This window comes from Lepisma saccharinum, chromosome 19 (genome assembly GCF_977018435.1).
Source record: "Lepisma saccharinum chromosome 19, izLepSacc3.1, whole genome shotgun sequence".
NCBI classification, from domain to species: domain Eukaryota; kingdom Metazoa; phylum Arthropoda; class Insecta; order Zygentoma; family Lepismatidae; genus Lepisma; species Lepisma saccharinum.
The window spans coordinates 11,156,920-11,171,106 of NC_139247.1; the positions used below are offsets into that span (position 1 = coordinate 11,156,920).

Here is a 14,187-nt window from a genome sequence, read left to right on the forward strand (position 1 = left end):
ATTTTATACTAGGTCATTGAAATATGACCGGGACTGTTTATTTTTTCAAACAACCTGCAATGTGCAGCAGTTGTGCGTCCTTGGGAGAATAGAGCCACAACACCCACCCTTCCTCCCTCGCAGGTTAGAACCTGCGTGCTCAGTCGTGTCTGAGTGTTGCTAAGCTGGGCGTCAAGTTGACTTTGCAGAAGGTTTTCCCATATGTAGATCCAAACGTGCGCGCAAGAATATAGTTCCTCTGAGAAGAATTCTGTTCGGACACAACTGCATACTTGCAAGAAAACAGTTATTTAATTTGTAATATACAGACAAAATAATACATCCATTAACAGGTGTGGACTTGATTGGTTGCAATCACTGTGCAGACGAACTTAGATCCGTAGATTAGCCAACTGGAGTGTGTATTGCGCTGAACAATCGCTGCAGATCAAGAGCGAGTCGAGCGAGACTAAATACGTTGCAGAGCGCGGGGAATCCGTGATACCAGTGTTGCACATCCCAATATTTTAACCCTATGTTTATCGTGATTCATAATCGTGCTATACAGCGGCGAGAATGGCTGAATCGAGGTCTCCCAGCGCGTGGTTTTACCCGAGTGTTATTTTGGACATCATCCGAAAGGAAAAGCCCTTCAAAGTCAATCAAGTTGTTTTAAATGCATATTCCTCCTTACTGCAACAAGATCAAAATAAAAAAAGGTGGTGAGGTGATTTGCCATCAATATGCACACGAACAGTGTCACGAGTATTGAATGATTTGCGGTTTGAGTTTAGGAAGAGGAAACAATTGTTTGTTGTTTGACAACAAAAGAATCTCTGCGGTATTAAAAGATATCGCCGGTAGAAAAAGCATGTTTATTATTTGGGCGAGACATGCGTCAATTCAGGGGGACGTCCTACAATGAATCTAGCGTGATAGGATACCACCGTGCAAAACCACCGCCAGGGCTGAAGCAACCGACGAGAAAGGGGGAGGGGAGGCTTATTGTTTCACCCACTGGCGGCAATGAAGGCTTTGTTGAAGGCGCATCTTTACTGTTCCGTTCATAGAAAGTGTGATTATCAGCAAGAAATGGAAAGACCAAGATTTGAATTCTGGTTTAATGAAGTGATTGATAATTTGAAACCAAACAGAATAATAGTAGCAGACAATGCACCCCATTGTATATATATTTCCAATAACAAATCATGCTTTTTTGATGGTATAATTTGAAGTGTGTGTGTCTTATAGTAACAGATGTATTGCGAACGAAGCAACCTAGTTTTTAATAAATTTGTTTATTTCTAAACCAAAAACAATAATTTGTTAAGAGGAGTCTATCGTTGTTTACTCCTTTGTTTTTTTCTTGCTCTAAATATACACACATGCTCTCATATTTCGAAGATATTTCGCGATATATATTAAGTATAACACATTTATTACATAATCTATGCGCAGAAAGAACTTTTAAAATTATATGTTTCAGGAGACAAAAAGAAACAAAAATACATTCCGCTTGACATGCATGCGGATTTTGATGTTTTGTGCCGTTGGCAACACTGCGGATTTTTTTAGTGTCTGCGACGTAAGCAGCTCGGCGATTGAAGCAAGACTGTCACACAAGATTCTGAGCTCAGTTCTCGCGCGGATTGATACATAACACCTGCTGCAAAGTTAGCCTGACGCGCGGCTTAGAGTGATGAGCGAACAAAAGGTGCTGCGGAGCGTGGAGCAACGCATTGTGATCAAATTTCTCGTTGGAGAAAACGTCCAGCCATCTGAAATTTTGCAGAGACTCAAACAACCGTATGGGGAAGAGTGTATCTCACGAACCCGTGTGTTTGAGTGGTGTAAGTACTTCAGAGAGGAAAAAGAGCGCGTGGAGAATGAACCGCATAGTCATCACGTGAGTGGCGGCATACCGGTTCTCCCAGACCCAAGAAAGTGCTGAGGACCCGTTCGGTAGGAAAAGTGATGGCAACGTTTTTTTGGAACTGGCAGAAAAGTCCATGTATACTTTCTTACAGATGTCAGAACAGTCACTGCAGCTTATTACTCAGCACTCCTGACAACAGAAGTTAAGGAAATGATCCGAACCAAGCGGTAGAGAGGTGGAAAGCTGGTAGCCTTCCTTCAAGATAATGCACTGCCTCATATAGCCAAAACAACTATGGCAACCCTCAGCAAATTGAAATGGGACCTTCTGCCACACCCGCCATACAGTCCCGATTTGGTCGCAAGTGATTTCTACCTGTTTGGAAGGCTTAAATCAGACTTGGAAGGCATGCAATTTTCGAATAACGACGCTGTCATCGGCAGTGTTCGGGAGTGGATACTCAGCCAACCGAATAACGTTTATGAAAAGGGCATGAAGATGCTTCCAGAACGTTGAAAAAATGTATGAACTCTGGAAGGGAGTATTTTGAAGGGTGACATGTGCAAATAAGTATTTGACAATAAAGGATTTGGTAAAAAAAAAGTCAGTCCCGGTCATACTTGAATGACCTAGTACATATACTTGTCAACAAGAGTATATAGGTTCTACTTATCAAATTGCAACTTTCTTTTACAAAGATTAAGAATTATCATTCATTATTGTTACATTTATATGTTGAAAGTCCAACATACTTTTCCTTTCTTATATTTTTAATCCTGATAATGACCATATTTTACACCTTGGCGAACATGCTGTTTTGGTCGCTTAAATAAAATCTGCCAAGTTTTATGATTTTCTGTAATAAGCTGTGATATTTAGGTGATTCGTACGTAATAGTTAATGAGACAACGGATAATCTGAAATTCATTTCATTTCCATCAAGCAGGTTAGAAAGTTGTAATACAAACTAATTTTATTTTTACGAGTACACAATATATTAAAAAAATACCTTTTGAGAGGAAGGCTAATTTCAGAAAATAAATATTAATTCTTCTAAGTGAAGTGTTAGACATGAAAATCAACGTTGACAACATTGAACCAATCCAGAGCCTTCTATGAATAATACACGCGTTCATGGTAAGGATAAAATGCAACCATGTCAGTAGTCTCACCCCCCCCCCCCCCCGTAATTATTCTGAAAGAAGGAAACTTCTGTTAATGTGTATTTTTAACCGCCACTGGGTAAATTCAATTCTAATATCACTTCAAATAGTCCACAACTCTAAACAAAAAATATTTAGAATTAACGTAAGCATACGTGTTTCAAACCACCAATACATCAAGGCAAGATCGTACTGCAAATTTGAGTTTTATATACAGTCGAGCAACTTTATATATCGTCTATTTTCTCAACCACTTTATATATGATGAAGCACATATTGAAATATGTAATTATATTTATTGCTTTATTTACTTTTAGTTCGTCTGACTTACTTAATTTTGTAGGAGCAGCCTTACTTTAAAAAAAAGTATAAAATTGATCAGTATACTCTATCAAACATGTATTGTAAAATTTACTTATATTAATTTTTACAAATCTATTATATCTATCTATATATCAATCAACCTCAGGATAACCTAGCTTTTGGAATCAGTTCATTGAATTTATTTATAAAGTAAATTACTTGAGTCACTAATGATAATATTATTAATTTTACTTCAGTTAATGAAAATTTGTTGCGTAGGCAAATGGTATTACAAATATCTAAATTTCTTCTAAGTTTATTTTCTTTTGAACTTTATAGCAAGAGGCTGTGAAACTCCATTACCAAAACGTGGCGAAAAGTGTGTCCGTTCCTGTCATACTCTACAACAACCCTGCCAACTCAGGGATTGAACTAGAGGCCAGTACAGTAGCAGAGCTGGCTCAGCACCACAACATAATGGGAATTAAGGAAAGTACACCCAACGTAAGTGATTCAAACACGGAATTATTTAACTTTTCTGCTTTGTTAGAATGTATGGTATCTATTAGACATTGTTTCCCCCCCTTAATTAACCCTAGTATGGCTGTGCCTTACGAGAAACTTTTTTTTTTAACTGAGAAGGAGGTTGGGGGTGGAGCTCCAAGACCCACACCATATTTTATCACTAAAATTCAAGAAATAATTGTATTTTTGGATTATTGTTACTGTTGTTGTTCTTTATGTAGGTTCTGTGTTATAAATTATAAGAATTACTAAAATTACACACATATGCTATCATTCACTAAACATAGAAAAACCATATAGATTTCTTATCAATCCTTTCTCCTTTATATATGTTCAGTAATACATTAATTGTATTAATTACAAAGGGTACCATAATCAACACATTACAGACTGTCAATTGCATTGTCATGTCGAAACACACATCCCTACAGAAGAAGGGGGCGTAATTCTGAGACTTTGAGAACACCATAGCCATCAACTGTCTCGCCTTCTTAAACCCAAAGGTTTATGGCTGCAGCAACGCAAGCCTTCCATGTGTTCCTATCCTGGGCAAGATCAGTCCAATCTTTTCAATCTTCACCGATTTCCTTTAGGTCCATCTCAACGTGATCCGTCCATCTTCGTCTTGGGCTTTCTGCAGATCTCTTTCCATCAGGTTTCACAACAAGAATCGTATAAACTACTTTTCCTCTTTCATTCGTGACACATGGCCTGCCCACGTAAGTCGTCTTGATTTAATCATTGTAATAATATCTGGACATGAATACAAAATATGTAGTTCTAAATAATGTAACCTTCTCCAATCAGCTGTCTCATCATCACTTTTAGGTCCAAATATTTTCCTAAGGATTCTATTTTCAAATACTCTGAATTTATGTTCCTCTTATAATGTAAGGGAATAAGTTTCATATCCATATAATACTACAGGCAAAAATACTGTTTTGTATATTTTAACTTTTAGTTTCTTAGATACTTGAAGATAAAAAATTATGAAGAGATACGTAATACGCATTTAATGAATTAAGTCTGCTTTTTATTTCTTCTTTATTATCATTTTCATTTGTTAGTATTACTCCTAAGTACATGAATTTGGAAACTGATTGAATCGAGTTGTTATCAATAATTAGATTTTGATTATTACCAAACACTTGGTTTCAGCCAGTAAGCATATATATTTAGTTTTCTCTTTTTCAACTTCCAAACCTATCTCTTTGGCTGCTTTTAAACATATTTTAGAATTATTTTTAATTGTATTTATATCAATATATGTTTAGGTGTGATTTCATCTTTTACACATTTTTACATGCAGTGGTAATAAAATGTAGAAGTAGCAATGAGTTTTGCATAGTCTATTCAGTAAACGTTGTCTCTACAAAGTGAAAGTTGCAATATGGCTTCAAAGCGTAGGGCCACAGCGAGTTGAAGCGTGCACCTGTAACGCCTTCCACCTTTTCTCTTCATCTCCACGTGTACAGCCAATTCGGACAACGGCGGCAGGCGGATTCCGCTGGTGGACCAGTGCTTTAGGCGACATCTTGTGCCGATTCGAACGCTGCCTGAAGAATCGTTTTGCCTATCCAGGTCACCAGACTTCACCCCATGTGACGTCTTCACGTTCAGTTATGCAAAGGAAGGAGTGTGCATGCCATCCCTACCCGAGGCCCTCCAGAAACTGGGAAGCCACATCACAGATGCCATCGATAAAATCGCCCATGATATGTACTGTAGTAAAATGGATTGTAGTAGTACTGTTGTGTGCCGTGTGAGCAAAGATCACTTTGAACATTTGTAATATGCGAAATCACAATTCGGTGAGAATGTCTGTAATTTTGTAAACATTTGAGCGCATGTTTATGCTTCTCTGTGAATGTATCTCAGACTTTATGAACAAACACGCTGTATCGTGTGCGACGTTATGCATGAGAAGGTTACCGAAACGTTGCAAGCGCGGTCATTGTGACACAATCATGTTTACAAAACTGATTTGTACTGTTAGAATCAGTACATTGAGGACTCTTTCAAAATATGTTGTTTTCCTTCCATTAACGCAGGATGACATATTCAGATCTACGAGAAAGTTGGGTCGATCATATCTTAACCATATCGTCTCTCAACCTCTCCATGCCGTACAACGTAAGAAAGAATTGGCGATAACAGAAGGTGACTTGTTTGCGTCTGAAATTGCCACCTTCCGCGAAGTAATAAAGTGCGGCTTACACGGCTACTCCATCAAATAAATTGGTTCTCTGCTTTATATGGCAGGCCAGCGTCTGGAGCAGCGTGTAAGCCGCTTTACGAGCCTGGAACATCGTGTAATGGCTCGTCAAGGAGGACCTCCAACGGAATTTACTTTTCCATCAGTGCCTTTTCTTTCAGCGCACCTTCCTCGAGTTAAGGGCCGGCCCTTAATCACAGTCCAAACGGGTTCAAAAATAGAAAATTGTTCTACGAAACTACCTTCTTGTTTACCTTACTAGATAATAGGTTTCGCATACTTGGTCTGCTCGGAAATGTACAGGGTGTTCCAAATAATAGAGGAAATTATCTAAATATGGGCTAAATTATAGAAGGTCTCCATTTTTTTAAAAAAAGCAATTTCCAAAAAATGGTAAAATGATGAATTTCAAAATTGTGGTCTAAATATGGGCTACTAGTGGCAATATCACAAAAAGCAATTAAAATTTAAAAAAGAGTCATTTATCGCTAAAACATTATAACATTTATATTTATGAATAATCTGTTGTTTTGAAAATCATGAATGAGAAAAGTCGAAATTAAGAAAAACATCCAAATATTTGTTGAAAATGTGATCTCAACATTAGACCTCATGTCATAGCCCATATTTAGACCATCACACTATTTTCCTTCTTCAATTTATTTTCGCTCTCTGTGCTACATATTTCACAAACAAATCATGGCATTATAAAAGCCCACATTTGTCTTTTGTACCGCTAATATCATAATCTATACAAAGCAGATCATAATTCAGAAAACACTGAGTTAAAACATACCTGCTAAAAGTTTTCGGAGGTCGCAATTCTATAACAGCGTCCAAAGCCAAAACTAACGACCACTTTCTCTTGCGAATTATTGCCGCAACCTTTGTCCTTGACAGATAAAAAGTTCCAATAGCTTCTGCCAGGCTGCAGCACCCATATTTAAACCTTCGCCCATATTTAGACCTTCTCCTCTAGTATACCCAGATCGAAGGCAAATTACAACACTGTGTTTTGAATTTGAATTTAAAATTTTGGATGCTTCAGCACTTAGGCTATTTTGCCTAGCCCCTTACATTAACTAAAATAACATAACTGTAAAGTATAATGAAAATATTAAAATATTCTGACTTAGGCTAAAAGCTAAGTTTGTAAAGGGGCATTCAGTACAAAGAAGGACAAAACATATTACAGCACACATAATCTTACGAAGATTATACTGACCGTAGGTTCAGACGCCAGAGCCTCGTTAGTCTGCAAAACTTAGTTCAGAGTGTACTACGTGGAAGTGGGGTTGACAACTGGGTGTACTACGTGGAAGGGTTACCCTTACACCCCCTTACAACACTGTGTTTACATGTTTCTTTTCTGTGAAGTAAACAAATGCAACATGTGTAAATGTGCCATAATTCACCATAATGCATTATAGTGTACAGTCACAGACAGTTCTGGGTTTTAATGATACCATTAAGAGCCAATGAGGTGTTAAAGACAGAAGCATCTGTGACTGTGCCGCTACAGGAGATGTTGGAAGTGGAGATTTGCAGACACAGGTCCCTTCTTTTAAGCATATTTTGGAATTTGTTCTTCAGCTGATGCTATATTATGTTTGCAATTGTTGATGTCATGTTAATCCTAAATTCTTATTGACAAACCTTAAAGAAGTATGCCCCTATATACGACTCGGCGACAAAAAATCCTTGCTACAATGTTAACACCATCTTCGTTCCTTATTTACCTGTTGTCACCTGTAAATATCCAGTACCAAATTAACAATATTCCCTAAATATAAACAAAACAAATATTACAAATTATTTTCACAAATCATATCGTCATACATTCGGATTGGGTATACTTTTATTTGGGACACCCTGTATTTCTTGTAAGTTAAAATCAATAGTAGCAATACTTAAATAATCAATATGTAACTCCAAATACATACGTTTCCTACGATTCTAAAAATAAACAAATTTCTTTTCTTTGTACACTGTGCTTCAGCGTGTCACTGTAGCCTAATTTTCTTATAGAAATAAAAGATGGATGCATGTGAAGATGGTAGAATGTGGCAACGATCTAGCGAGGAAGAAAAACATACGTCTTATTTACAAGCAAATATTCTTCCCTCTGAGAATTCTTCACCTGAGGTGATTACTAGAGCCAGGATTTTTATGTAATATCAAAGTACAAAAATATGCACATAAATATGTAACAACAATTGATAAAATCTGTACCTAAATATGTTTTATCAAAAGGGTAGGTACCTAAATATGTAGTATCAAAGAATATGTAACATTAATAATAATCTAGTATCCAAGCAATTTCAAGCATTCTGATAGATATTTATTTTATTTGAACATATTCAACATAATATTAAATACATAAGTTCTTCACATTAAAATTTGTATGAACTTCATAAACTCAAAAATCACAGCAACGTGTAGTTATTTAAGAAACCAATTTTGTCAACTATTAATTACATTTTGCATTGGAAATTATTCTAACTCCATGATATTGAAAACTCAATATGCTGACCAAGGCAGAAATTTATTTTATTATAAAACATAAACTAAACGTAACGTTTCAAGCTTCTAGCAAAGCCTTCTTCAGACTCTGTACCAAGTACAAATGTAACAAGGTACACAACAGTACACACAAAGGGAGGTAGAAACTCCAGCATCTGTCATTAAATAACAGTTCCAGTATTTTATTTTTTATCTTTTATTGTTTTCAGCCTGTCTTTCGACTTGGCAGTCAATTTTAGCTAACCGTAGGCACTAAGCATCTCATTGATTAGAAAAAAACTACATCACATGAGCTACAAATTTCTTCATCATGTTTCAGAGGTCGAAATTATAGGAAAAAGGATCAAGATAGGAAAACAATACCGAAATATTTTGTTTTATGTCAAGTAAATTAGCAAATACGTAAAATATGTAATATCCTGGCAAATATGTAAAAATATGTAACATAAAACTTGTGCAAAATCGTGAGAGTTATATAATTCGTTGACATTTTCTTGTTCAAGGTATGTATCCAGAAAGGAATGGAATATGCAATTACATACAAATCCGAGATCGTGATTACCCAAACGGCAATCAGTTCTCAGTCGCTCGCTTTTATTTTTGTGGAAGCAAGGATTATTACGTCACAGTAGCGGCCCAATATCCAGGCACGGTAAAGTTATGTGACTATCCTTAAACTTACGACTGCACTCAGCCCTCTGAATGAGTTTGCAATAATTTTATTACAAAAACTCTACAATAATGACGAATCATAACCAAATTTTCAATAAATCTTACAAAACTAGAATATAAAACTTATTAGAAGGTAAAAACTCTAGTATAATCTGTACCGGTTTAAATATCGGATTTTTGCCGATTCCGATACCGATGCCGATGTGTCAATTTCGGCCGATTTTCATACATCTGTAATCGGCTTCGGCACATCCCTAATGAACACCTTAAAAGATGCTTGATTTAAGGGCATAAACCTAAAATAGGTTCTAACAAGCAAAATAGGTTTTTTAGGCACCATAAAACTTCATCAGTGGTTGCGCTTATTTAACTAAACGCTGACATAACTTATTATTTCTTACATACCGTCAAAGGGAAAAAATAGGTTAAAAACCTAAAATCCATGTGTGTTTATAAGGCAGGAAGAATTTTTGTCATTCTTTTTAAACATCTTCACTAACAAATAATCTCATGTACTCAATTTAAACATTCATTAAATAACACAATATTGCAGATTTGTCAGAATTAAAACATAGGCCTAGAAGGTAAAACAAATTTCAATGTTAGTCGGTGGCGTTCAAAACGTCCTCGTTTTAGCAGACAATGACGGACGCTAGAAAACATAAGCTTATCTTCACACAGATGTAAGATAATCTATCAACAAGTATGTCAAAATGGAAGAATCCATGCAGTACTTACCAAAATTGAACGTTCAAAGGTGGCTTGATAAGACCCAACACAGTATAGAGGCAAATTCGAAAGCTTTTTTTTCCAAGAAAATTTGAAAACTTCGTAGAAAAAAGAAGGTCGGGCTTCAGCGTCCACGACTCGAATGAAACTGGTATATTGACAGCCAGGAATGGCAACACTGCGTTGGGTTCCTGGTGGAAGCATTGATCAGTGAGAAACCGAACTTCCCCATTTTACACGCCGTCCTCGTATTGGACGACTCTTCCCTATATATACAATATTAGCTTGAAGTTGCTTCTCTGAATGAATCGGAAATGCTCTGCAAGTAATTCTACGAATTGGCCTATTCTTGTAACCACTACTGGACATCGCCCTTGAGGCGAAGTAATCAGTTCTTTTTCAACCCACCTTGCTTGTCTCTTGGAGCTTGACTCTAAGATCAAGATGTTATACTGTTCTTGCAAGGTCTAGATAAGCATAGTTCCAGGAATTGTATCGTATTCCATATATATTCTCAGAAGTTCCTCAAGCTTAAATATTATTGATCAATTCCCTTGCATTGCTGGTGCGCTGTCAGAATATCTGGTAGAAAATGTTTACCTTTTGAGTGAATTCAATCCCGTTTCTGTTCTTATTCCAAGATAAGCACCTTTGTAAGATCCCGAGTCGGAAATAGAAACTAGCTTGACAATCAAAATTGCAATGTCACAGACTAAAGTAAACGTGACTACAGCTCGGTTGCAGAGTGAGTCAAGTGGCAAACTTTGATCTTGCTACACAAGGTCACTTGTTTGAGTCCCGGTCCGAGCTTGGAAGTGTTCCTTCATCAGTTTCGTCAAATCAGAGGCCCGTAGCGATAGGTAAGCTAGGAGGACTGAAACCTACAAACAGAAAACTAAATGCATCACATCGATTGTTGCACCAGAATTCATCGATTGATGTACTAAAGTGTGTTTTATGGCTTCTTCAAAGGATCAGATTCACATTTGATGCATTTGGGTACATTTTTGTATGCCGTGAAAGAAACACCAAAGTGCATCATTTGATTCAAGTGAGGATTTATTTCAGTCGAGATACACTTCAATGTATCAGTTGATGTTCCTTGATGCACCTTCCTGCATCAGTTGATGTTCCTAGATGCACCTTTCTGCATCTTTTATGTAGTACAGACGAGACGTTTAAGTGCATCATCAAAAAAGATGCAGGAAGGTGCATCAAAACGCATCAACTGATGCATTGAAGTGCATCTCGACTGAAAGGAATCATCACTTCAATGAAATGATGCACTTTGGTATTTCTTTCACTACATACAAAAATGCACCCAAATGCATCAAATGTGAATCTGATTCTTTGAAGAAGCCATAAAACACACTTTAGTTCATCAATCGATGCATTCTGGTGCATCAATCGATATCATGCATTTAGTTCTCTGAGTGTAGGACGCCGTGCACAGAGAGCGCCATTCAAAGCTTTGTTTTAAAGACAACAATGGGACAGAGAAATTTACACTTGGCAGATGTTAAGGGAGAAGAAAAATGTACAAGGTGTTACTCGACCTTTGTTTCCATTGAAGATTTTTCAAGTGATGAAGTGACCGCTAGATACTTCATTTTTGGTTCACCATGTGAAAATAAATGTCACATGATATTCCCTCATTGGTCACCTCATGAAATAATTTTAATCATAAATCATTTTTGTTTTATGAGGTTGATAAAGAAGTTACAGACTTACTGTATTATTTTTACAATATGTACTGGAACGGAGGTTTACCGGAGGGGTACATTAAAACTTCCGGAACGGTGGGAAACATGTGTACAAAGAAATGAAGATTATTTTGAAAAGTAAACAAAAGACTGTAGATTAGGGTTATGTACTTGTTTTTTTCAAAAATACAATATGATAATTTTGAAAAAAATGTTGCTCGATACTTTTGGTATGACCCTCGTATTAAACAAAACCTCAAATTCAAAATGCATATATACACAAATACATCATATTGGCATTAAGATATTTACAAGGGCTCGTTTTAGGACTAATTTGTGGGCAGATGAACTAAACGGGACTTGGTCAAAGGTACGGTGCCTCTTCTTCTACCAGGGACGAATTCATGACCCTTTGATTATAAGGCGATACCATTAGTAGGATTTTGTGAAATAAAAGTAGTTTTACACCATTTGTGTTAACAATGATTTGAGAAAGAAAGATAAATTTGAGAATTAATTTCCTCGGTAGAAATTCTCAGAAACAACAGAAATATTTCACTTCAGGAATGTTGCATCACCCATGGAGCTGTATTTATTTGGTGTGGATTACAATACTGCAGGTTATGAATATTTTATTTTAAAACAACTATTGATATTACTACGATCCGCACGTTATCATTTAAGAGCGATAAGTGCAGAGACGCAACCACGATTTTTTGTCTGGGGGGGTGGAGTACCAGGATAAAAGTACAAACAACAACAACAGCAATAAGGCATTATTATTATTACTACTACTATTATTTTTATTATTATTATTACTAGTGTTAGTAGTAGTAGTATCAAATACGTTATAATGCTCATAAATTACGCAAAGACGGGGTAGAAGTTGGTACTAAAGAATTTGTTTGGAACAAACTATTTGAAATAATTTTTGAACACAGTCAATTTCACATTAGCTAATAATGGAAAACAAGAACACAAACTGTATTTTTGCATGGCAGAAAATGAATGATAAATGCATTCCGAAGATAATTCTTTTTGTACATATAACATGTATAACTTTCATTTACAACGTATGTTTTACACATATGCAACATGGAGCGACATAAAATAAGAAAATACATATGAAACATACTAACAATAATTGTGTACTTATTCAAAGCATATTCAATACATATATACAATACATATTATTTAAATACATTGCATTAAACAAAAGAACGCAATTGCGAGCGAAGCGAGCAAGATAATTTTTAGATCAAATTTTTGCAATTGAAAACAATATTGATTTAATAGGACACAAATAATTTGACTGGACGCCATGGCATTCTCTCTTTTACAACTATTTTCATTAAGATCGCTGGGCATCCATGGCCGACTCCCGTTGCCCTCTAGCTACGGTTCTGAACCTGTTTTTATCAGAGAAGCAGGAGTTGCGATCGAAGCGAGCAAGAAAATTTTGCGAAATGTATTTTAATATGCATAAGATTTGAAATCGAGGGGGACAATTGCTCCTCTGTGCACCCTCTGAAGGTGCCTTTGGCCGTCAATGTTCCCCCCAATTTGCCTCTAATAGGGCACAAATAATTTCACTGGGCGCCAAGGCATTATCTCTTTCACAACATCTTTTCATTTAGATATATCGGCGCCCATGGCCGACTCGCGCTGCCACCTAGCTACGGCTCTGAACTTGACGAAACTGAGAAAAGCAGGTTTTGCGAGCGAAGTGGGCAAGATAATTTTACGAAATGTACTTTCATTTCCATAAAATTTGAAATCGAAGGGGGCAATTCCTCTCTGTGCCTCCTGCAGGTGCCCTTGGCCGTCAATGTTTGCCACCCTTGCTCCCCTAGAATAGACTTCCGTCGAAGGTTGGGGGGGGGGGGGGGCAATACACCTCCTGCCCCCTGTGGTTGCGCGCCACTGGACTAGTGCGTGTTACGTACAAAGGTTCATCAATGTGAGATTCTTGCACTGGCACAAACGTTCGGATATTGAATGAAGCAGTGTTTAAATGTTGTCGCAACCGATTTATATGTAAACATTAAACCAACTTAAATAAATATTATATTCTTGAATTGAAAATCATCTAATGAAGGCTTTGGGCACACAATTTCCTGATGTACAAAATCTACATCCTTTTAATACCAGACTAAATAAAAATGACATAAGGTATGCGTTCACTTATCAAAATGCACCACATTCAGAATAAAAATGTCCGTTGTCCTCGCGTTAGAGTGTAGATTTGATCAGTGGCGTGTTCTCCATGTTAAACTTTTACCGTCAGTAAACCAACTTTTCTCATATATTTTTACACATGTAGCTCCCCTTCCCTGTGAAATTTTCTGACAAAATGGTTTCCCGTTCTGTGTATTTTTTTTTTCTGAGTTTGCGTAGTAATATTTTTAAGTAGCTACTGCTTTAGCACAATTCATCCGAGTGTCATCGTTCATACGTCTTTCTCTTCAGAATAGAACAGGCTTTCAAATGGTACCACAC

The 14,187-nt window shown here is 36.7% G+C and overlaps 1 protein-coding gene across 1 annotated transcript in view; it reads left to right on the forward strand.

Moving 5' to 3' along the window:
- LOC146003073 (4-hydroxy-2-oxoglutarate aldolase, mitochondrial-like) overlaps positions 1-14,187 on the forward strand; it is a 150,215-nt gene that overhangs the window by 91,751 nt on the left and 44,277 nt on the right. The window contains exon 4 of the mRNA XM_083141244.1: positions 3,661-3,825. Coding sequence (XP_082997370.1) covers positions 3,661-3,825 — 165 coding nt within the window. The remainder of the gene's footprint in view (positions 1-3,660; positions 3,826-14,187) is intronic.